This window comes from Raphanus sativus, chromosome 6 (assembly GCF_000801105.2).
Source record: "Raphanus sativus cultivar WK10039 chromosome 6, ASM80110v3, whole genome shotgun sequence".
Lineage (NCBI taxonomy): Eukaryota > Viridiplantae > Streptophyta > Magnoliopsida > Brassicales > Brassicaceae > Raphanus > Raphanus sativus.
In genome coordinates, this window is record NC_079516.1 from 14,056,256 (window position 1) to 14,080,249 (window position 23,994).

At 35.4% G+C, this 23,994-nt stretch overlaps 5 protein-coding genes and 1 pseudogene across 8 annotated transcripts; 1 reads left to right on the forward strand and 5 right to left on the reverse strand.

Annotated features, from left to right (window-relative positions):
• Nucleotides 1-1,306: 1,306 nt before the first annotated feature.
• LOC108811475 (protein RESPONSE TO LOW SULFUR 2-like) lies at nt 1,307-1,816 on the reverse strand. Its single transcript, XM_018583524.2, has one exon. It carries the CDS (start codon nt 1,688-1,690, stop codon nt 1,388-1,390), a length of 303 nt encoding a protein of 100 aa, XP_018439026.1. The 5' UTR covers nt 1,691-1,816; the 3' UTR covers nt 1,307-1,387.
• Nucleotides 1,817-2,483: 667 nt separating this feature from the next.
• LOC108811467 (sterol 3-beta-glucosyltransferase-like) lies at nt 2,484-5,858 on the reverse strand. Of its 4 annotated transcripts, XM_056988876.1 has the most exons (16): nt 5,666-5,857; nt 5,504-5,575; nt 5,326-5,419; nt 4,947-5,096; nt 4,787-4,853; nt 4,620-4,701; nt 4,447-4,548; nt 4,226-4,281; nt 4,052-4,086; nt 3,750-3,969; nt 3,461-3,658; nt 3,289-3,348; nt 3,133-3,172; nt 2,821-3,045; nt 2,618-2,723; nt 2,484-2,547 (listed from the first exon to the last, which is right to left on the reverse strand). In XM_056988876.1, the coding sequence occupies exons 1-15, from the start codon at nt 5,753-5,755 to the stop codon at nt 2,652-2,654; spliced, it is 1,563 nt and encodes a 520-aa protein (XP_056844856.1). In that variant the 5' UTR covers nt 5,756-5,857; the 3' UTR covers nt 2,484-2,547; nt 2,618-2,651. The 4 variants fall into 4 exon arrangements, with proteins under 4 accessions (XP_056844856.1, XP_018439018.1, XP_018439017.1 ...); XM_018583516.2 differs by having other exon boundaries at nt 2,484-2,732; nt 5,666-5,858; XM_018583515.2 differs by having other exon boundaries at nt 2,484-2,723; nt 4,787-4,857; nt 4,954-5,096.
• A 122-nt stretch (nt 5,859-5,980) lies between these two features.
• Nucleotides 5,981-8,389, reverse strand: LOC130496641 (alcohol dehydrogenase-like 6; annotated as a pseudogene).
• Nucleotides 8,390-10,554: 2,165 nt separating this feature from the next.
• Nucleotides 10,555-12,012, reverse strand: LOC108833942 (vegetative storage protein 1). Its single transcript, XM_018607327.2, has 3 exons — nt 11,555-12,012; nt 10,951-11,160; nt 10,555-10,850 (listed from the first exon to the last, which is right to left on the reverse strand). The coding sequence occupies exons 1-3, from the start codon at nt 11,962-11,964 to the stop codon at nt 10,676-10,678; spliced, it is 795 nt and encodes a 264-aa protein (XP_018462829.1). The 5' UTR covers nt 11,965-12,012; the 3' UTR covers nt 10,555-10,675.
• A 4,435-nt stretch (nt 12,013-16,447) lies between these two features.
• LOC108835232 (basic leucine zipper 9-like) lies at nt 16,448-17,978 on the forward strand. The gene is made up of 6 exons (XM_018608513.2): nt 16,448-16,696; nt 16,806-16,899; nt 16,998-17,169; nt 17,255-17,330; nt 17,392-17,517; nt 17,591-17,978. The coding sequence occupies exons 1-6, from the start codon at nt 16,463-16,465 to the stop codon at nt 17,849-17,851; spliced, it is 963 nt and encodes a 320-aa protein (XP_018464015.1). The 5' UTR covers nt 16,448-16,462; the 3' UTR covers nt 17,852-17,978.
• A 552-nt stretch (nt 17,979-18,530) lies between these two features.
• Nucleotides 18,531-23,634, reverse strand: LOC108835233 (uncharacterized). Its single transcript, XM_056989283.1, has 17 exons — nt 23,437-23,634; nt 23,146-23,319; nt 22,474-22,701; nt 22,315-22,401; nt 22,144-22,233; nt 21,937-22,063; nt 21,742-21,845; nt 21,494-21,662; nt 21,282-21,403; nt 21,089-21,217; nt 20,845-20,943; nt 20,707-20,764; nt 20,550-20,625; nt 20,347-20,476; nt 20,118-20,275; nt 19,782-20,046; nt 18,531-19,705 (listed from the first exon to the last, which is right to left on the reverse strand). The coding sequence occupies exons 1-17, from the start codon at nt 23,479-23,481 to the stop codon at nt 18,773-18,775; spliced, it is 2,994 nt and encodes a 997-aa protein (XP_056845263.1). The 5' UTR covers nt 23,482-23,634; the 3' UTR covers nt 18,531-18,772.
• Between the last annotated feature and the right edge of the window lie 360 nt (nt 23,635-23,994).

Genomic DNA, 23,994 nt, shown 5'->3' on the forward strand with positions numbered 1-23,994 from the left:
TTAAACAGAAATGGATATTGCTTTCCAACAAAATCTTTTTAAAATCTTTGTAAAATGTTATTTTGAAAAGTAATCATTTTAAGTGGCTATTATTTTCATTACAATATTTTATATAATTTTATTTTTTGTTTATAAATCAGAACTAAATTAAATTTAAATTTATGATTATATTTTATGACAGCTAAAATTTAAATTAATCAATTTTCGAAAATAAATTTTAAAAGGATTCTGAAAAGATTCTTCAAAAGATTTTGTTAGAATTTTTTAAAATTAATATTTATTTTTAACTTAAATAAAAATGCAGTGTGACCAAGTCTAGTAAGTAGTCCATTTTTAAAAAACTCACACATGAATTAGAAGTGATGACTTCTGTTTTAATATAATAGATGAATTTTAATCCAAAATATGTCGTAGATAGAGTAATAAAAAAGAAACCGTATAGTTTGGCTCATGGGGTGGACAATATTCGTCACGTTCTCTTTATAGTTTTTTTAAAAAAAGTAAGATGTATTAACATAGACAAAAAAACATAGACAATGATTTCAAGAAAAAGACCGATTGCATTTGAGTTGTTGCAAGGAAAAGACCATCCTAAAAACTGTGGTTGTTTCACTTAAACTTCCAGGGCAAACTGAGTTTAGGGGGTGGTGAGTGCAACCGCTCCAGACTCATAACAGAGATCCACTTTTTAAAAATCTTTTATTCCTAGTTTCAAAAAAATAATATTTTTTCCTTTAAATATATATCTTAAACTAAAATTTATTTTCTATATTTTGTATAACTAGTTTTATTATTTTAAAGTATATGTATAAAAAAATTTACACACATTTATTCTAACCTTTTATTGTAAAAATACCTTTTGCGAATAAAAAATATTGCCCAAAAATCTTGAAAAACTTTGAGTCCGGCCCTGTAAACATCTAAAACAATTGATATAAACACATTGCCCATACATACATACATAGTCATAAAAATGACACCTGAGACATATGGCTTGAGGCTATATTTTTAAATACGGGTCTTTTTATTTGCACACCAAGTATCTCCTTCTCTTTAGGGTTTAGCTTTCCTCTTATTTCTGGTAAACATCACATTAGGTACACTATCCTGTATGGTCTTCGATATAAAAAAAAAATGTTTCAAACTTGATAATATGTGATCTACATGTGATAGTAACAATAGAGTTCTATGATATTTTTCTTTTGTAAAATGTACACAAAATAGAATCAAGAGTTTTTTTGGATTTTTATATTTACAAAACGATTCACAAAGAGATTTTCATGAAAAATTAAAATAAATGTTCTGAATATTTGTTTGGAAGAAGAAAAAAGACTATACAGATTGGCATTGGCATTGATATGAACCAATTATATAGGTATATATATGTCTACGGTGAGGCCAAGTCGGAGGAAAAGGAGGAGGAAGAGGAAGAAGAGACACGAGAGAGTTCGTTCACGAGGAAAATGATGCGAGAATGGTAATCACGTGCCTCGTCTAACGATTCGGCTTCAAGCTCGGCGAGCTGAGAGCAGAGACGCTCCTCGGCCTCCTCCGCCACCTGCGTCCGCCGCCACAGCTGCAGCATCTCTTTCTTCATTTCCTCCATCACTTTTTCCATCTCCCCGTTCTTCCGTCGTAGCTCATCCACCTCAGAAGCCGTCACCGTCACAGAGTTTCCTCCTTTCCCCATTTTCTTTATTTATTTTGTTTGGCTTTGTGTTCTTGTTCTTGGTTCTTGAATGCTCTTATTTTATAGGCGTCACGATGACTGGGCTCCTTGGGGGTGTGTATATGTCTACATTTAGTTGATCTCATGTTCTTGTTTATTCTTTTTCTGGTGAGTTATTTTCCTCCTCTAGAACATTTTCTTTTTATCCTTTTTCAAAAAAAAAAAACATTTTCTTTTTATTTTCTGATACACGTTGAATCCCACAATATATATTTACCAAAACTTGAGTGGTGCAAACAAAATTATTCTAGAGGTTTGAAATGTTGTTGGGGATTAGAAATTTTACGTGAATTTCTGAGACGTAATATTTTAGGACATTATGCTATTCTTTTTTTTGGTCAGATTTTATGCTATTCTTGTCGGGAATTCAGTAAAGTATGTTTTTTTTTTTGAAAAATTCAGTAAAGTATGTTTATAGTATCTGATTATGTTATATAATTAGTATACAAAAGTTTATTATCTTGAGACACTATAAAAAACACAAACAATTTAATATATTATCGAAAAATTTCCTTAACTATTTGTGTATATAATAAACATATTATTACTTTGAAATTTATGATTTAAATGACTTACATTATGGTGATGTTATTTGAAAATACAGTTTTTATTTACTATCTTTAAACTTAATTTTGCACTTATCATATACCCTGATAAGTTTTAAAACTGTTAACCCATAAAATATTTTATTTTTAATATTTTTATTAATTTTATGATTGGGAAGATTATGTTCATGACATACAGATATGTACTCTGATAATAGGATTGCTGATGGAGCAGCTCAAAATTAAACCATTGATAGTCACTTCTAATGGTCTCTACAAAAAAAAAAATTAGTATATAACATTTTGTTGCTATAGAACTTCTTGCATTGTTCAAAGAGATCACCATCTCTTTGATATAAGCTGTACGTTGTCTGTGACTACGTTTGTTGCTGCGCTGAAACTTCACACACCTCTTCTCTAAGCACTCTCACAGCTTCTGAGACTCCATCCTGAAATCACTACCCTTAAGCTATCAATTGCGATAAAGGAGAAGACATGATACTTTGATTGTAGTAGGCCATGGAAAATATGATTATAACAAGTTACCTCCAGAGACAATGTTTCAGCGATTGCCATGGCACTGGCTCTAGCTTTTGAAGACAGTGCATCGTAAACGGCTTTTGCTACCACTTGTGCAGCTTCCATGATGCTCTCTTCATCATTTGATTCCTCAGGGAGCAACTGGTTCCTTGCCAACGGTTGTGGAGCAACCCCAAGCCAAGTCATCTTTTCTGCCCAATAGAACTGATCCATCATAAATGGGCATATAATCTGTAAAAAAAAAAGATTTCACTTTTTGGCATTTAGACTTGAGAGATTAATTCAAATGAAAATACCAATACTAAGTCTAAAACAAACCTGTGGGATTCCAGCGTGTAATGCTGCAGCTGTAGAACCACTATTTTTCCAACAGGGTAACATTAAGAAAAAAAAAACAAGACAAAATCAGTTTTCATTTATATATATAAATATAACCTAGTTCGTTAATAAAGAGCATCCAGCTGAAAATTTCACCTGCCACCATGATGGATTGCAGCAGCACATCTTCGAAATAGCCAGTTGTAAGGCACCATACTAACTCAGATAGGCAAAGAGAATTGTCTGTTATAGAGCTCCAGATATATTTCCATTTTGATAATTTATATTTCAGATCAAAAAATCATGTAAAACAATATTTGTAACTCACCCAGAGAAGCAGAAAAGCTTGCCGTTGAAGATAGAGACTCCCTCGTGTAAAGATCGTTTAGGTTCCTGAACAATGGTGCGAATTGCTGCTTCTAGAGGTTCATAACCCGCTGTGAGAAGGATGAATCTGTAGCCTGTAATCTGGATAACAGACTGGAGAACTCGAAGAAAGGCTAAGGGATTCTTCATAAAACCCATACTGCACAAGCACAGAGCAAAACTATTCACTGAAATTTATTGAAAACATAGAAGTGAGAAATGGTTTTATAGGGATCAGCTTAAAGCTAGACCTTCCAATAGAACTCAACCCTACAAAAATAGGAAGAGCTGGCTCTAAAGAGTCCGATACAAAAGCATACAGCCCTGTGTGGTTTGAGCATGCATGAGACTCGTCTGTTGTACCCAGAAGCCCTGCAGAAGAAGGACTGTCTCCACACTTGTTGCATGAAAACTGCCACTCGTTGGGTAAAAACCAAAAGCCACACACTCTAACACTCAACGGCCAGTAATCTGCTCATAACACAAAATGAATGAACAGAACAAAGCTTTGCCATGCCAGGTCATGATGGCCTAATTGTTGTGAGATACCTACCAGGGCATTCGACAACTTCTTTGCTGAAACCATACCTGTTGCAAGGTTAATAACAAGTAAACAGGTCACCAACAAACTTATGCAATGTCATCTAGACTAATTTATATATCAGTACAAAATTGCAACTAAATTACTAAATTTAATCAGAGATCAACAAGAGAATCCACAGCTTACAAGACCAGTGGAGATGATGGCCGGATATGCCAGATTGGAAGGTCTGTTACTGGATCCTGCACCAAATGAGAAGGTTCACACAATTTCTGATAACTTTTAACCAATAATAATTCAATAAAAAAAATCTATCTTTGTGAAACAATTCATTTTCTAAAACATCTATCTTAGCAGAACGGAGAGTAGTATCCTTCTAGGTCTCTATGTTAATTAAAAACACCTACTGCAAAAGGGTAACAGCTTAGGTTGAGTTCCTCGGACCGCCAAGTTCCCCATTCTTCAGTAAAAAGAGGCCACATCCAATGAGTTACATCACTCCAGCTAACCTGCAAGCAAACCAAATAAATTAGAAAATCTCATGAGAAAATAACACACCAGTGACAAGTTTGTATCATACCTTGCCGGTGGGGGCTTCTTTCAAGTACTTGTACAACTCCGGAAGTTCCTTCCTAAACTGTCTTTCAAAGCCTGATGGTGGACTGATAACAAAAAACAAGAACTGCAAGTGGTCATTCTTCCGTTTCAAGGAAGTTTTAAGCTCATACTTCCAAACTAAGATGTTACCTATACGGAACAACATAAGGAGCAGCCACCACACAACGGATCTGATAAAGCTCTGCAAGGCTCCATCCTTCCTAAAATGTAACAATAAGAAAGAACCACTGTTAGGACTCTTTCTTATCACATGACCGTGGTACAAGAGAAAGTTGTTAAGAAGATGTACCAATTACCAAAGCAAAGAAATTTATGACAACGAGATCACCCTCCATACAAGAACCCTCTCCAAAGATGCTTCCAAATGCAGAACGACACTCTTTCCTGTGTTCCCTTTTTATCCTTTCCTTCTCCTCCGTAAAAAGTTTCCTTGCTGAGTCTGAATGAAACCCACAAAAGAAAGATAATCGCTTTAAAGCTATGGTATGAAAGCCGGTCCTAGGCATAGCCAAGTAAAACATTGGCCTATATTCCCCAAAATTTATTTTGAAAAAAAAAAAATTAATTATCCGAACTTTTACTAAATAGTCTATGGCCTCCAAAATCTCAGGACAAGCTAGACTCAGAGTTGGTTTAGTAAAATTAACATAAGAATATTGATCTTGTACCTTCATGAGTACCAAGAGATTCACTAGACTGAGCAGGAGGAGAAGTGACAGGAACATACGAAACGTTTGCTTTGAGCAAGTGTGAGCTTATGTTCTGTTCTGCCCATAAAAATCAGACCTTTATTACATTAACTTCTTCAAGTCTACAACTTTAAGACAAGAATGACAAAAACTCAACCTCATGAGCCAAATGTGTAATCAAGAACACAGAGTAGTTTGGCTGATCACGAGCCAAAGCTGCGGCAATGGCCTGCAAACAAAACAAAACAAAACAAAAAAAGGAAAGAGCTTTTAGAATCGATTCCAAAACAGAGACTTTGGAGTGAGAAAGAGAGATTACAGCGAGAGGGTAGACATCGCCTTTGGTGCCGAAAGCCATGAACAGAGCTATTGGTTCTTTCCTGCTCTCTGCTTCCTCCATGGTGCTCATGCTCCGGTGAAGGGGAAGAGAGAGTGAGTCAGACCACAGTGCTCTTCACCGCGGTTGAAACGCGTTTGCAACCTTCGAATTCGATTGGTTTAGTTTAGTTAGATGATTAAGGTTTGGTTAGTGTGATAGGATTTGGTTATATTTGTTTTCCAAAATAGAAAATCATTTGATTGTTGAACCGAACCAACAGATAACCAAATTTTTTAAATCTACCGAGTAAAATTGAACCGAAAAAAAATGTTTAAACTTTAAAGTGATTTGCTTTCTAGTCTCAAATGTAGGTCACTTTATAACAAAATCAATTGTTGTTTCACATAACAAGAGAGATCAATACACCAGCTGTAACATAAACATATTATTTCTTGACACTGTACATGTTCTCTCAAAGACATTACTTTGACATATGAAGAACACAACGCAGACACTCCCCTCTCTCATAAGCTCAAAAGCTTCATTAATATCATCAAACGCTAGATCATGAGTGACCAACTCATCAATCAATCTCCTGCACCACCAACAACAAAGTCAAAACAAAAAGTCAACAACAACTCAAAAGTTGCTTTTGCTTATATGTAGTTGAGCCTTTACCTTGTTCATGTACTTTTCAATGAGTGAAGGAAGATCAGACTTAGGCTTCCACCCACCAAAGAGAGTCCCTTTCAACGACTTCCCTGATAGAAAGAGTCCATAGTGAGCTGAAACTTCAGGCTTCACTTTCGGTACACCTAGAGTAACGGTCATGCCCCATCCCTGAGTGATTAAGGCACACATTTTAGTATACACAAAACAAGGTGAGAGAGTCAAGTACTGAACAAGAAAGCTCACATCTGAACATGATTGTAAAGCAGTTGTAGCTACTCCTGTATCACCAACACATTCAAATGAGAAATCTGCACCTCCTCCTGTCATTCTTTTGATTACCTAAATGATTATATAAACATTCTTATAATGCAGCCAACATAGTAATAAACTCTTATATATAAATCATCAGCTTACCTGGTGTATGGGCTCAGAGATGTCACTTGAGTTGATGAAGTCCGTGACGCCAAATGTCTTTGCTGCAACACATATATAAGCAACACTCAGAATCAGTCAAGAAACCGCTAAGTTGTTATATATACATATATATATATATATATATATATATATATATATTAAAGCTATGATGACAGACCTTTTTCAGCCTTAGAGGAGTTGATATCAACACCAATTATTTGAGCTGCACCTCTGAGTTTGGCTCCTTGAGCAACCTACTCATAAGAGATTTAATCCCCAACACAATGTACACGAAGAAGCATCAATGTTTATGTATCAATTACATACCGAAAGACCGACAGTTCCTAGACCAAATATCACAACACTTGAACCTCTTTGTACATCAGCAACGTTCCATGCTGCACCAAGACCTGAACATAACACCCTAGATTCTCAGTATCTGAATTTCATTATTTTTTAACCATTGTTCAAGAAATCGCTAGACGGTAATTAGAATTTTGTTTATAAGAAATTAGCGTCTAGCTGCCTAAACATTTTGAAATAAAAAAATTGTATTTTTATGACCAATTTTTGCCGCATATACAGATTTTTAGAACACTGTTTTTAGCTACCTGCGGCTGCTCCACAGCTGAGGAGACATATCTTGTGGAGAGGTGCAAGAGGATGGACTTTGACAGCACAGCCAGAGTGAACCACAGTGTACTCACTGAAACTCGAAACCGCGCAGTAATGGTAAACAGGTTTGCCTTTGATAGAAAAACGAGTCTTCTGATCACTATGCATCAAACCTCTCCTCTCCATTCCAAGAACCTGACACATGTTACTTTTACCAGAGATGCAATGCCGACATGACCCGCATTCTCCAGTGAAGACAGCGATCACGTGATCTCCTTTCTCAAACTCTGTTACTCCTTCCCCTATACTCTCCACTATACTGCAGAAAACATTCATGTACACAAAGATAAGCATAGACAGTATAACAAAATAAAATATTAGCCTACAACTTCCAAAATTTAAGAAATAATTTAAATAGACATTTGACTTCAAATTTGTAAAATCATACATTTTCTAAACATTTTCTAAATTGTTTATATTGCCATTGTTTTTTTAAATAAAACATAGGTAGCTTTACCCTGCAGCTTCATGGCCAAAGATACGGGGCAAAAGAGACTGTAAAAAGAAAGGTAGAGGGCATCAGAGACTCTTATAAAGCCAAACTCATAAGGAGGTTTATTGTAATGAAAGAGACAAGAAACCTGAGACTCCCAAGCGGATAGGTCGCTACGACAGAGAGATGTACAGACAACTTTGATTCTGATCTCAAGAGGTTGAGGTGGACTCACTTCTATTTCCTCTATAACCAGTGGCTCACCAGCTCGCCATGCCACCGCAGCTGTAGAGTTTCGATCAGAATCCCTCCTTAGGACTAAACAAAGAAAGAAACTGTTTTTGTTTTTTTTTTACCTTTGCAGGTTATGACTTGCGGTTGTTCGTGGGAGGAAGACGACGACATTGTTATCACAGTTTTGTTTCAAGCACAAAATGAAGGTGCCTTAGCCTTAGAGAGAGAGAGAGAGAGAGAGAGAGAGAGAGAGAGAGAGAGAGAGAGAGAGAGAGAGAGAAGAAGGGGATGAAGAGACAGAGCTTCACCTAACACAACAGGCACCAACCACCATGGGCTTTACAGCTTCAGAGGTCCCACATTAGACGCAAGTCATTCCCGCCACCAACCCCCTTCGTTATTGAAGAGTATTATTGGGTTTATAGTGGGCTCGAGTGGGCTTATCTTTTTCATAATGGGTTCGTGATAGGTTAAAACTTTTTAATAGTTGTTTCAAAAAAAGAGAGAGAAATGGACTAAGTAAATTAGTTTAGAAATGAGGCAAATATTTCTTAGGAATAATAAATGATATATTATATTTTTTTAGTACTTGTTCAAGATGTATAATATTTCAGAGAGTTTTTGATGTTTCAAAGATGTTTTTACATTTTAAAATAAGTAAAAAAATTACTGATTAAAAATTTTAATCAGTAATATTTATATAATTTTTTGTAAAATTTAATAATTATTAATTTCAATTTTTATAATAGTTTTAGGACCGTCTTTGGACCAAATCCAATGAAATATTGGTTTTTTTCCCTGAAATCCAATGATTTTTTTTGTAACTTATGAAATATTGGGTTTGGCCCTCAAAATTTTTGGAGATTTTTTTATGTGAGCATAAACATGTATAATGATTTTTACAAAAAATCTTACGGAATGTTTATATTTTATAGTCTCGAATTCTTAGATCCAATCCTGTTTTCAGACAGTTAATTAATTTTAGATCTTATATGATATATTTAGTTAATTTTCATGGTTATCATTTTTTATACTTGATTAATAGTATTTTTTTAACCAAAACTACTTGATTAGTTTTCTATACAAAGTGAAAAAAAAACCATTAATACGACGTCCTTTTCGTTGGGTTGGGATCCGATGGAATATAGCATTGGCTATAATTACAAAGATAACAAAAACACAGATAAGGTGGTTGATGCATAGGGAAAATCGAGGAGGCATTAAAAACACAGATAAGGTAGTAAAGTCTTAACAAAATCAGCTCGAAAATTGTTCCCCTAGTGCCATCCTGATCAGCCCATTGGTCTTTAATGTTCCTAATGAGTATAGGACCATGAGCAGCGATGAGGAGATAAGTGTACGTGTTTGGCTTCGAGTTCTGCAACTGTTTGTTGGTCCCATTGTAGTTAAGAATATATGAGATTTTCACTTACACCACTCGTTTTTCGAGCACGTTGTCACCGTGCTGATTTGGTATGTGTTTTATTTACTACCGTTGGCTTTTCATTTTTGTGTGTTTCTGAATTTCGAATCATGGTTTATGTTTTTCTTTAAAGTGGTAATTTTACATCAAGGATTCCTTGAAGAACTATATATTAACTGTCAAGTTGTTTCAAATTAGTAGAAACAAATGTGTACGAATATAACAACTTAATTATATTCTTTATGTTTCTTTAGCAACATAATATAATAGTATAATTAATGAATGTTAACATAAATACAACTCTTGAATGGAGTTATTGGATTAATTTTTAGTTTGATAAGTAAATGAAAATAAAATCACTTTTATTATGCTAATCGATTTTAACTTTTAAGGCTTAATTAACTAAAATATGGAAGACGACATATTTCGAAACCAGAAATATCATATAGTAACAAATGCACACAATCTTTCAACTGCGTCCTAGTTGCACACCATTTAAGTTAAACATCCTATTTCCATACAAAATTTGGTTTGGTTTTAATGATTTATGTCATGAGCCGATAGTAAACCAGTTCGTATTGATTGATATTGGTACAATCAAACCCAATAGGATTTAAGTTTTTAAGGTTTCAAATTTTCTTAAGTCGGGTCTTGGATCTATTTATTAAATCCAATTGTATTAGGTTGATTTAATCTGGTTTATTTTCTCTAATCGGATCGTAATTGGCTTTAAATAAATTAGCCATTGGTTAAGTTTAGGGTTTAGAGAACACTAACCAATTTTAAACCGCAATTTTGTTGGTACTAGTGCATCCTTCAAAGTTCAAGGGAGAACATGTTTCGAATTTTTATTGTATATATGTGGAAATAGGTTGTTAAACATAAATGGTGTACACTTAGGATGAAGTTGAAAGATTGTGTATATTTATTACTATACGATAATTTTGGTGTGAAAATACTATAGTTTTGGTGTGAAAATACGACGAGGTCTATGAAAATTCTAACAAACATTGATGTTATATCAAATCTGCGCCAAACTATAAAAAAGTACGTACGAAGTACTCATTTATTTATGAGTTATTTATTTAGTTGCGATAGAATACATTGACTCATATTTAGGTGGATGCATGAACAACAAATACATGAAAAAGATGCTTGATTAGTTCTTGTAGTAGAGTGGATTAGGGAGCTTGAATGTCCTTCTCCCAGGGCTGTCTTTAGCCAAATCAGCCCATTGGTCTCCAATATTCCCAATGATAGTGTGACCACTCCTCACCAGCTTCTTCCTCTCCTTTGACTTGAAGTTTGATATCTTCGTGTTTGAACCCGTTGGCCTGTGTTTCCACATTTACATAAATCCACCATTTAAATCGTAAATGATATATTGAATTACTGCATATATATGGTTAAGCTAGTTAATTCAACTATACTTACTTAAATAAGATTTGTCTCCAATAGGTGAAGCCAGCAGCTTCGAGATTCTTTAGAGTGACTTCCGCCAACTCTTGGTAACGCTCAGTGAGTAAGACAGGCTCAATCCCGAGTTCTTGGATGTTTTGGTAAAGATGCAAAGTCTCTGGGAGCACGGGAGCTTCTCCGGCCTCCAGCCACTTATTGAACGCATTTGGGTCTTGCTTCTCTGTCCTAAAAACCAAAAAAGAGTAGTTTGCTTTTACATGATACCATAATATTGGAAACAGGGTTCGGCCCTGATATTTCTAAAACAATTTAGTAAAATATTTTTTAAAAACACTTTTTAATTGTTTGAAGGTATATATTTATACGTTGCACAAAAAAAAGGTATATATTTATACATATTAACTCAAAAAAAATTGGGGAACCAAGGTCAGTGTTTGACTTGATTATGCCTATGATCGGTTATGTCTGCATGGAGACTGAAGTCATGCATGAGAAGTTAAAATCCATACAATTAAATTAAAATGTGTATTTATATGTTGCCATCAGATAGGCACTGTGTGAATGCAACCAGTCTATGTAGTGGTGTGTGTAGAACTAATATTAATAGTAATATGCATACCCGTATCCATATTGAGCGTAAAAGGGAACATTAGAGAGGAGGGTCTCGTCAAGGTCAAAGATCCAAACATTGACGGTGTCATTCTTCAAAGCAAGTCCTTTGGCGTAGAAATAAGCTTCTTTGCACACCGTTTTGGAGTCAGCACGGTACTGTTCGGAAGTGAGGTAGTCTTCAACATAGTCTTTGCAATTTGCGGGCACTGTCTGGAAGTTTATGATGTTAGAGGTCTCAACACCAAGGTGCCAGCTTCTGCAGTTGGGGTAGCTGATGGAGAGTCGTTGTTCCTCTGAGAGTTCGGCTTCGTTGGCTGATGTGAGGAGTTCAATGAGCCTAGGCAAAGGTAGCGAAGGTCGGCCTTGGGAGACCGTAGCGGCCAAGAGCAAGATAAGTGAAAGTGAGAGGATCTTCATTATTGTTTTTGGTATGTTATTGTTTTAGTTGTGATGTTTATTTGTGTGGTACAAAGGGTGGTATTTATAGTAAGGCAAGGTTAGGTTTACGGTATGATTATGAAACAAAAAAAGGTTTACGGTATGATTACTTATGAATTTATGATGAATGTGATCGGAAATGGGGAGAGATGGGGAGAGATGGGGAGAGATGGGGAGTGATGGGGAGAGATGTGTACGTGTGTGGCTTCAAGTGATGCAAATGCAATAGCAGATGAGATTATTCACTAGCACCACTCGTTTTTTTGCGCACGTTGTGCTGTGCTAATTTATTAGGGTTTTGAATTTTTTAAAATATTTTTTAAAAATATATGACTACTATAGGCTTTTAGTCTATTGAAATTTTTAACTTGGGTTAAAACTACTTGAATATAAAACTCACTATTGCGAAGTTGTTTCGCACTACTAGAAACAAATATATATATATATATATATATATATCGAATATGATAACTTAAGTATAACTGTGTTAGAAAGATAATTTATAGCTAAGGTTTTTCTTTTTTCATCTAAAAAATGGTTTTCACCTTTGCTAGCCTAGAAATCCAAACATTTTAAATAATTTTTTGACGAATCGAATTCTGGTGACAGAAATTACAACCACAAATTTTTTATCACCAGATCTGACTCGTTCTGATATTTATAGTTACTGTTTTCTTCTTTTTCTCCTTTTTATTGATTATAAATGTGTTTTTCAAACAAAATTAATTATAAATGTAATTTTGATTGTTTACTTGCTGACATCCTCGTGCCTTGATATACAAATCCAACAGCAAGAGGAGATCAGATTATCTTGTAGAATACTGAAAAATGATAATGTATCAAGACTGCTGCTGATACATCAAAGTATAAACCATAGATGCATCCATGTACATTTTTCCATAAGAATAGTAAACACCTTGTATAGGTCATGCGTAGACCAATAATTTAGAGAACATATCTATATATATGTCTATATCCTACTAAATGAAACATAAACTTCCAAACTATATGTTTTCCATTTTCATGTCTACTTGGGTGAGATCTCGAAGTGTTCATCCCGGCCAAGATGTACCAGGTGTTCTTCTTTTTGGGGTTTTACGACTTCACTTTCTCCGGCCTCCAGCCACTTCTTGTTTTTATATCAAGCCCACTATAATCTTTAATGTTTTAATATTGTTTTGGGCTGACAATGAGACTCTAGTCCAATGATTACTCATGCTAACTTGCCGAAAACCTATTGCAAAATAAGTTAGCACCTCTAATATTATCATGGTCGTACAAACCACACGAAGTCACGAATCATATATCTTTAGAACATTTCTTTTTATAACCAGGGAATGTTTGTCAGAGCGAGATCCAACCGATTAATCCTACGAGGATCTATCCACCGATACCAGATAAATCCGATTGTTTGCAATGTAAATTAGATATTCATATCATCTGACCATAATTGGTAGATTTCAAACCTAGTGTGATTAGACCATCTCCAATCCAATTCCATTTTCTCTTCTATAATTCCCATAAAAATAGAGTAACTCCATTGTAGAATAAGTTTTACTCCAATGGTTTATTTTATAATAGAGTTACTTTATTTTTGTAGAAAAAATAGTGTAAACTCATAATTTCACTCTATATTTGGAGTGAAATAATTGTTTTACTCTATTTTCTCCACAAAAATAGAGTACATATATTATAGAGTAAACCATTGGAGCAAAATTTACTCTATAATAGAGTTACTCTATTTTTGTGGGAATTATAGATGAGAAAATAGAATGCCATTGGAGATGCTCTTAGTATATTTCCAAACCCGATGTACCACTCTCACCATGCTTGTGTGGTTTATATACTTAGAACATTACAGTCAATCTTCTGAAGAATATAGAAGGTTGTAACTCGGAGATGATTTAATCGTGTAAATCACATAAATAATTATTGACTAGTATGTTACATGGGTAGTGGAATATATGAAGAGTGGCATGATTTAATAACAGAGATATTTGAGTTCAATAGAGTTTTCAAAGACTATACAAATATAAAATGCTAGACATTTCATTTTTCAATTGTATGAGTGAAAATTAACGTTTGATGTTGTATATGCGTGAAAATGGTATAACAGATCACTCCATCTCATCCGTGAATTGCTAAGAGACATTAACCATTTCGGCTGGCTCAAGCAGGCTTACACATATGAGCAAAAGAAGAATGGAGTTTACCATTCCACATCACACCAAAGTGAACTAAACAAGCTTGGTGCTGTGCAAATACTCAAACAATTACATACACACACGATTTAGGAGACTAACTAAAAACAACTATTTGTGCATATTGCATGTCACCTTCTAAAGTTACTGTTATTTTCATAATATCATGGACTGATTCATCACATGTCTTTTAATGAGCCCTCCCTAGGTGGAGTCTATAGATTCCATCGCATCTCGTGCATGGTTTTGCAACTTTCGTTAGGTTCCCGTATTTACATACCTAATATGAATCTTGTAACTGAACCAAGTGTATATTTATACGACGCATAGCATGGGATTTACTATTTTGTTATTCATGACGCGTGCGTTAACAAGATCTGAATTCTATTTACTATTAGGTTTTACGTACGCGGTACATTGTAAACTTTAGAAAATTAAAAGTCCAATAGATTCAAATGTTTTTAGTTAATGCATGTTTTTTTCTTTCTAAAAAGCTAGTTTAAAATACTTTTTTTTTGTAAACAAAAAAGGGTTAAACCCGGGTCACTATTGGAACCAGACCTAACCCCCGGGGGAGTCGCAAGCCCGCGGATGGACTCTTTCTCCTGGGCATTCAAATGGGTCCTAAAGCATGGACCCATATCCGCGTTAGATGAACAGAACAATGTGACTTAGTTTCGCATAGCAGGAGGATCGAACCTGAAAAGTGTTGGCATCCCAGGCCCGTCCACTACCACTTGACCACAAGGCCCGTTCTAGTTTAAAATACTTTTGGATTCTATTTTCTGATCTAAATAACTTTTGATTTCTTAAAGACACAATTCCTAATTTGTTTCTTTTTATTGTTTTATTGTGAAATATTTTAGCTTTATAAAGGAACCGCAGATCAAAAGGAAATAAAAGTTTGGTTACACCCAAAAGTTAAATCAAACACTAGAGAAGTAAAAGTATTTCTGGTGCTGGAGAAAATAAAGGTCTTTAGATCTGCTTTCCAAAAGCATATGAAGAAAAGCAAGAGAAAACAAAAGCATGAAAGAAGAGAAGATGCATGTTGTGACCCGAATATTCTTAAGTTTTTTTTTGTTTGGTATTGGTGATGAGCCATTTTCTTACGTTTCTATCTTTATTTCATATCAACAGTCAAGAGATTCGGCAAACTCTCCTAGAAAAATATTTAAACAATACCAGGCCCGAACAATACATTATTCGTTTTCATTAAGCTATTCATCAAAAAAACTTTATTCAGACAATATGACCCGTACATTTGTTTTGGTTAACTATTAAACCTAATTCACCAGTATCTTAATCTTGAAATAGTCATTGATAACTTCATGTTGACACCAGTCTCTGGCTGCCTTAGAATTAGGGGTGGGAAAAAAATCCGAACCGAACCGAACCAACCAAACCAAAATTAAACCGAACCAAACCAAACCGTGCTCTTTATGTAACCCAATTGGTTCATGTTTTACTCAACCCAAACGGTTTGGTTTGGTTTGGGTTTAAACCGAACCAAACCGAACCAAACCGATAATCCAATATATATATAGTAAAAATATATATGATATATATGTATTAACATATTATAAATTTTAGTTAAAATTTCGTTTTTCATTTTTTCATAACTTCTATATCTTTAAAAAAAAATTATAAATACGATTCAAATAATACTATTATATATAAAATCATGTAGCATAAGTTTTTATATTCTCACTCTATCGATTATGAGTTGATTAGTTTTTAATAAAAATATAAAACTGATGCCTTCATATTTTATAACCAATCCAAACTACACCGAACCAAACTAGACCATAATAATGTAAACCGAACTAAATCTAAACCAAACCGAACTGAACCGAACCGAATTAAACCCAAACCGAACCCAAACCAAAGCTACTTTGGTTTTAATTGGTTTGAGTTTTATAAAACCCAACTTACCCAAACCAAACCGAACCCGAAACGAACCCGAAACTAAACCGAAAAGCCCGCCCCTACTTAGAATGTCTTATCTACTTGAACTTGAAGGATTAAGGTTATCCATAGCATATAATTGCTACCATAATCTTCTATAAAACTTTTGACATATAGAGGCTTAGGAAAGAAAATACGTAGCCAAAGATCTCTCTGGCCTTGCTTTTAAATTCTCTTTTGTTATTTGTTGTCATTAAAAGGAAAAAAGTTGAGTACGTTGCATTGACAAAGCAATTTTAGGTTTACTTAGCCATTAAGAAGCCTTATACAACTTTAGTAAAGAAGATAGAGAGGCTTATATAAAGAAGATGTCTATCACAACTTACACCTCCCCTCCTCTCTTTTCCCACCAAATTATCTTCTACTTGTGTGTTCACATAAAAAAAGAAAGAAAAATGGATGGTCACACTGGTAAAGACATTGGTATGAAGAGAAGTGCTTCCGAGTTGGCTCTACAAGAGTTGCTAACTAAGTTTTTGTCCAGACAAGAATCTATTCTTGACACAAGCCCTCTAGACCCTTCTTTTGATCTCATGAACTGGGTTAGTCTTTGGTTTTCTTTCTTCAGTTGTCTCTCTTGTTCATATCACTTGTGTCTAGATCAAGAGGCAGAGATTGTACTAAGAGTCTTGGTTATTTTGTTGGTTGTAGGATTACACATGTGGTGAGTTAAGAGATAGTCTTTTGAAGTCTGAGAGCTTGACTCCAGCTAGACTTTTTCTTGATGCACAGTCCTCCATTTGCGGTATGTTCTAGCCTTTTTTTTTTAATTTGACTCCATGTGTGTTCTATGTTGTTCAAGTGATATTAATGTTCATTTTTTTGGCTCTCTTATCTGTAAAGAGAATCTGTCAGCTGATAGTCCAGTGTCAGCCAATAAACCTGAGGCAAAAAGAGCGGCTCGCGGAACCGTGAGTGTATATACTGATGATCACTCTGATGAAGAAGATGCGGAGACAGAAGCTGGCCAGTCTGAAATGACTAATGATCCCAATGATGTAAAACGTATTAGAAGGTATGTTGTGGCATACCGATAAAAAGTTACATGTGAAACACAGAGAAAAGGTGATCACTATTTTCTTACTTTGTTTTGAACTCAGGATGTACTCAAACAGGATATCAGCAAGGCGTTCAAGGCAAAGGAAGCAAGAACAGTTGGCAGATCTTGAATCTCAGGTAAGGTTAACAAATAGCTAATTTGGTGCTTTTTGATGGTAACCCTTATGCTTTCTTGAAGGTTGATTCATTGAAAGGAGTGAACTCAACACTCTACAAGCAGCTCATAGACGCAACACAACAGTTTCGTACTGCTGGAACAAATAACAGAGTTCTCAAATCAGATGTTGAAACTCTGAGAGTCAAGGTATCATCAATCACTTGTACTTTCATTAACTAAAGTAATAAGTGGGACATGCTAAGTTTATATTAACTTACAGGTGAAACTAGCTGAAGATTTGATAGCTAGAGGGTCCTTCACTAGCAGCTTGAATCAGCTTCTGCAAACTCATTTAAGTCCACCACCATCACATTCCATCAACAGTCTGCACTACACAGGAAATAATACCTCACCGGGCATTACAGTCCACAGTGACCAATCTCTGTTCCCTGGAATCACCATATCTGGACAGAACTCAAGCCCTGGACTTGGTAATGTATCCAGCGAAGCTGTTAGCTGCGTCTCAGATATCTGGCCATAATTGTCTCTTTATTCACAATATGTAATTGATCACTCTGCAAGTTTCATGTATGTGTTTCACTATAGAACTAGAAACATATAAATGAAATCTACGTTTGGTTAATTAAACTCAAGTTTCGTTTACAAGACTCACAGCTCCACGAAACTTCATTTTCCAAGTTTCTGTTAGATATAATTTAGTTAGTTCCAAATTAGATCGATTTAAAATTTGACACAAATCAATAAAATAATATTTTTGTAAGATTTCATGTAAATATAACATTCTGTTAAAATTATAAATTGAATTCATATATACAGTTTATATAAAATATAAATAATATATTGTATATTGTATTATCTGTTTTATATCTATAATGAAATTTATTCTTATTTTCTTAAACTTTCATAATATGTTGATGATATTCAGTAAAAATAATATATCTAAAACATATTTAAATTGTATAATGCATATTTAATATACATCAAATAATATAATAAAACAGTATAGAAGTTAAATTTATAAAATCATGAATATATTAATAGTGAAATCAACTACTTTTCTTATTTTGCAAAAATATATTCTAATATACAGAAATATTTTTTTGTAAATTAATAAAATACTATAATTCCAACATTATTAATTTATGAATTTTTTACTTATATGATCAACCTGGGGAAAAATGAAAACAATAAAAATAAGGTTTGTGTGTAACACATACTTTATTGCTCTGAAAATGGTACATTGAAATTCGTGGTATAGATGTATAAAAACTATTAGGAATTGCTCGAACAAGATCCTTGAGCATACTGACAACAAACAAACAAAAACGTTACACTATACTTTCCAGCATTGTCTATTAGCTATTTGAGGCGACTCCAAGAACCGCTATGTATCTCGTAACATGACTACATGAGCAGGCAAAACTTACATAGAGAAGTAACCTTAGTTGATTAGAGGCGTACCCATCTCCAAATCTGGACCCATACCATTCGCAATAGAGAAGTCCTTTGGAAAGGGAATATTCAACTCTGAGCAAACCAGCCTGATAATACTAGCCGTTACACCTCCTAGAGACATCTTGTTAAGTGTTATCGCAATAGAAAATCTGTTTTCAATGTCACAGAAGCCTGTTGATCCTCCCATCCCCGAATGTCCAAACCCAACAAGAGACCCATCTTGTGAAGAAGTGACACGCTTAAAACCAAGTCCAAACTTCCCATCAGGCAGTACTAATCCACTGTAGTCTCCAGCACCCATGAAAGCATCATGGATCCTCGGATTGCTAAACAAATTGTGAACATCATCTTGATGATCACTGCTGCTAGTGTCATCACTGACAAGGCTGGCTAAACTTTCTGTACTCATAAACCTCTCCTCATCATAGAGCCTCTTGTCTTTACCACCTTTTGGTTTAAGCGATGCCATCATCTCCTTACCCTTTCTCTTTTTCTTTGTGTCGTTCACCGACGAGAATTTGGGAACGTGTGTGTGGCTGCCAAGCTGTGGCTGGGATAAAGACGAATGCTGCGGCGGCACTAGACCGCCGTCTGCTAAAGATGCGTAGTACCGAGCAAGCGCACGAGCCGAGCAGTGTCCATTAGCCGCAGGGATTATGGCTCTCCGCACATTCAATGTGTTGAATAAGACTGGTAAGCTGGTTGCTAGTTGTAAGATCTTCTCAGGCTGAAACGTAGAAGGAAGCTCAGGCTGACTAGCGATGGATGTAAGCTTGCTTAGCTCCTCTGTGTCCAGCGTCAACGTGGCAAGGCGAGACTCAACACCTGGTGGGATACCAATGTAGAGTTCTCCATCAATCTTCAGTGGCTTTACAATGGATTCTTCAAGAATCTCCTGGAACTTCTTTCCAGAAGCATACTGTTGAAAGCAAGATTTGACATCAAACTTGGAGCCTTTGAATTAACAAAATAAAGAGATATGATTTTAGTTTTACCTCGAGGATGCCACCACAGAGCCATCCAAAAGTGAGGTAGTGATAAAACTGCTGAGTGCCAGGCGCTGTTTCAGGCGATGAGTTAGCAATACGTTTCAAACATTCATCCCAGTCACAGATAAGCAGAGGGTTTTCTCCTACAGGGTCAAAGGCGTTGTGTAGCCCTGATGTATGGTTAAGCACATGGTGGACCTTTATGGTATCTTTTCCATTTGATGCAAACCCTGGCCATATATCTCCTACAGTCTGGTCCAGCTTGAGTTTTCTGTATCATTTTAAAAACTAAACGTTAACAAAAGAGTGACTAATCATGGGGACCAATTGAACTAATCTCACCTTTTGTCAACAAGACAGTGTATCATTCCGGCAGTGATACCTTTTGTCACAGAGAAAACAGGAAATAAACTGTCGGGTTGAACTGGACGAGGGTCATATCTTCCAAGCATTCCAGCAGCAGTGTCGATAATCACTTTCCCATCTTTATATGCACATACCTACACAAACATGGCCGAGTTAAGACACAAGCTGTCTGCAAAGCCAAAACGGTAAGAAAGTGTGTTCCCACCTGAATCCCAAGTATCTTCTGGATACTCCCTAGTTCGACAAGCAGCTTCCTCAGTTTGGACTCTACATCAGAATGAACCGGCGAGTCATGTATCCAAGAGGAATCTACAGTTGGTCCTCTACTAATACTCCTGCACAATCACATTATGGTCACACGGAGGAGATGATGAAATGAGCTTCAAAAACTCCAAGGGGGCGGCTTACCCCAAAAGAACAGATTCAGCAAATGGTCTCATGATGTCCAGATAAACGATCCGAACATTCATAGTGGATGAAAGTCCTAAAAACAGTCAAATAAAATAAATAAGTAAATTTGATGTAATGAGGCAAACTAGTGTGATTCACACATGATATCATATACCTCTGAGTAGATTAATGACTCTTGCAAAAATAACAATATCACCAGGAAATGCATCTACCTGCATCAAATACATTTTCATTTAAAGATTATAAAGATGGTCACTCACTAAGAAGGTTGAAAGGAAAGTTTATGATTTACCGGATTGAAGCGTTTAACTTCTTTAGGGGTGAGCTGCATCTTTTCCTGTATAACTTTCATATTTTGCATTCTTTGATCGTTCAATGTTTTCAGCGTTTTCTATAAAGAGAGAGAGAGAGAGAGAGAGAGAGAGAGAGAGAGAGAGAGAGAGAGAGAGAGAGAGAGAGAGAGAGAGAGAGAGATTGATCTGTAAGAAAAGTTACCCAAAGGCTATGATGAAAGAAAGAAGTGAAATTTTACTAACCAGAGCTTCATTTGATGGAGTTGAAGATCTGAAGAAGAGACCTGCCACAGTCATTGCCTGATCTGGCAGGTCGAGACGCAGCTTCAGTCCCATTTCTTCAAAGGCAGACAAGAGCGCCACTTGGTCTCCCTGTTACATTAACCACTTAAAAATCCAATCTACAAACAATGTGTAGAATAAACTTTAACAAAACCTCTGCAGATGCTAGAAACATTTTGGCTAGTGCTTGTTTCAAGGGGTGTGAGAGTTTCTTTGTAAGCCCAAAATCAAGTAAAATAGGGCGATGTGGTGGCTCCTTACTAACAAGAAAATTTCCTGCAAAAAAAAAAACAGAGCAGATGTGTAATAAGTCTACTACATATATATGTCTAAGCAAGCAACGGTGGTTACTTACAAGAACCATACCTGGATGAGGGTCACCGTTGAAGAACCCATCAACATATATCTGGTGAGCGTATGCACGAGTGATCTCTTCAACGATCTTTTGTTTATCTATACCAAAAGCATCTAGAGACTCCACATCATTCAAGCGTATCCCATCCATATACTCAAGAATGAGTACACTCTCAGAAGACTGTCATTTAGAGGAAACAAAGGAGGTGTGTAAGACATAAGTGTCAGCTTCTAAAGTTGTAATGGCTGCATCTAAGAACCTGGATTATATCTGGAATCAAGACGTCGACCCTATTGTCACTTCTACCTTCACCATCTGTCTTCTTCTTGCAACCAAGATTCTTGGATACAGTTCTAGTGTTTTCTACAATATTGAGAAAGGCAATCACAAGCTTTAAGTGCTAGTGAGATGAAACTAAAAGTTTGTTCATTATTTAATGCAAGTGAAGCATTACCAGCTTCAATATTGAAGTCTAGCTCCCTTGGAGCTTCTTTGCACCATTCATCTATCATGGGGTTAAAATCATACTGTGGTTCTGCCCATGCAATCCAGTCAACAATGGCCTTTGCATTCTTTAAATCCTGTTACAAAGATGAAAAGAAGAGTTAACAGAAGTGTCACAGACTCTCATTGTTAATCACAACGAAACTAAGATTCAGACCTCTAAAATAATAGCTCTAATCCCATTATGCTGAACTTTAACAACCACATCCTGGCCATTAGCTAGAGTAGCACGATGAACTTGTGCTATCTACAAAACAGAGATCTCACTATCAAATAAAAAAAAAAAGCATATGACTATTAGCCAAACAGTGAGTGGTTAGAAACATACCGAAGCAGTTGCTAAAGGTTCGTTAACAAAATCGGTGAACAGGACTTCCATGGAGCTCCCGAGTTCTCTTTCAATAGTTCGACGAACCTGAGATATACAATGCACACATTATAGAGCAAACTTCAAAACAAAAAAGCTTTTAGGTTTAGACAAAACAACCTCTTGCAAAGGGCGAGGAGGGAGGGAGTCTTGTAACTGAGTGAGAAGAGATATATAAGCCTGAGGAAGAACATCAGCACGAGTGGATAGATACTGCCCTAGCTTCACCCATAGCCCTTCCAACTCCACAATCAGATTCAACACTCGCTTGGCGTTACGTTCATGAGCTTTCTCCCATAAAGCAGGAACCTTTGACTTCTTAATCCACTTCTCTCTTTGCTGCACACTCTTCACTCACCACACAACAGAAAAGAAAAAACTGATAACCTTTCAATAACACTAAAACACAAATGTTCTAAAATCACAATCTAGACTGAAACAAATTTTCTAAATTCCAAATTTCTTTGATTTAAATCGGTTTAAATTGTTCCAAATCATTAAAAAATTGGTCTAAATATGTTTAACCAAGCAATAACGTTACTTCAAATCCATAAATTTATCTAATTTCTTTTTTTTTATATAATTTATCAAAACATTTTTATAATTACACACAAAAAATTCAAATTTAAGCAAAAAAAAATTACACAAGAAATAAGTATCTAATATAATTATAAATGTGATAAATATATAAAAAATATATCAATATTTATTTACGGTCTATAAAACTCTGAGTTACCGTCTATCAATTTATTTAATTTATTGAACATTGAGACAAAACAGATCAAAAATTACCTTATAATCGAGGTAAACGAGTATAGCTACAGAGAAGACTTTCATCCTCCTCCTGTACAAGCTTCCCAACCCCATTGATACCAACCTACTCCACACTCTCTGTACACACGCCAAGAGTCTAACGAAAAACGACAAGACACGATCCAACGCTACAGACAACCACGAACGGTTATTCTACATAGATCACAAAAAGATAAGAACTTTACGGTTATTTCTACAGAATCAGATCACAAGAGATGAACTTTCCTTATAATACAGAGAAACCCAGATCGTGAAAATGAAGAATTTTACCTGGAACGGACCAGAATTGCTTCCACGAAATCGTGAATTCCGCATTATATATAATAAAAGAAAGGTTTGAATTGTCTAATTGGAAAAAGGCAACGAGGTGCTTTATTGGGGTAGGTGAGAGCGGAACGTAAGCCAATTCGTATTATAGAGAGATAGAAGACAAAAGATCGTCAAAAACGCGTCATACGATTCTTCCTTCTTCTTTGCTTTGAAGAAGAAGACGAAGACGAAACCCGCGAAGCGAATGAATCTATACCGTAGATTCTTGTGGGACCCACGTGTCTCTTTTTGAATATGTTATCTTCTAATGATCGTAAATGGGCCTTATTTAGGCCCATGTTTTAATGACCCTAAATGGGCTGCCTGATTCTGGTTTGGTTCAAACGTAATCCGTTTAGTAACCCAACTCAACCACATCATATAAGCCACATCTACGCAAGTAGGTAATTTATATTGTCATACATAATTTATCCAAGTTTTTTTTTTTTGTTTGAAACTGTAATTTATCCAAGTTGACAAAAAATATATATATATATATATATATATATATACTAGGTG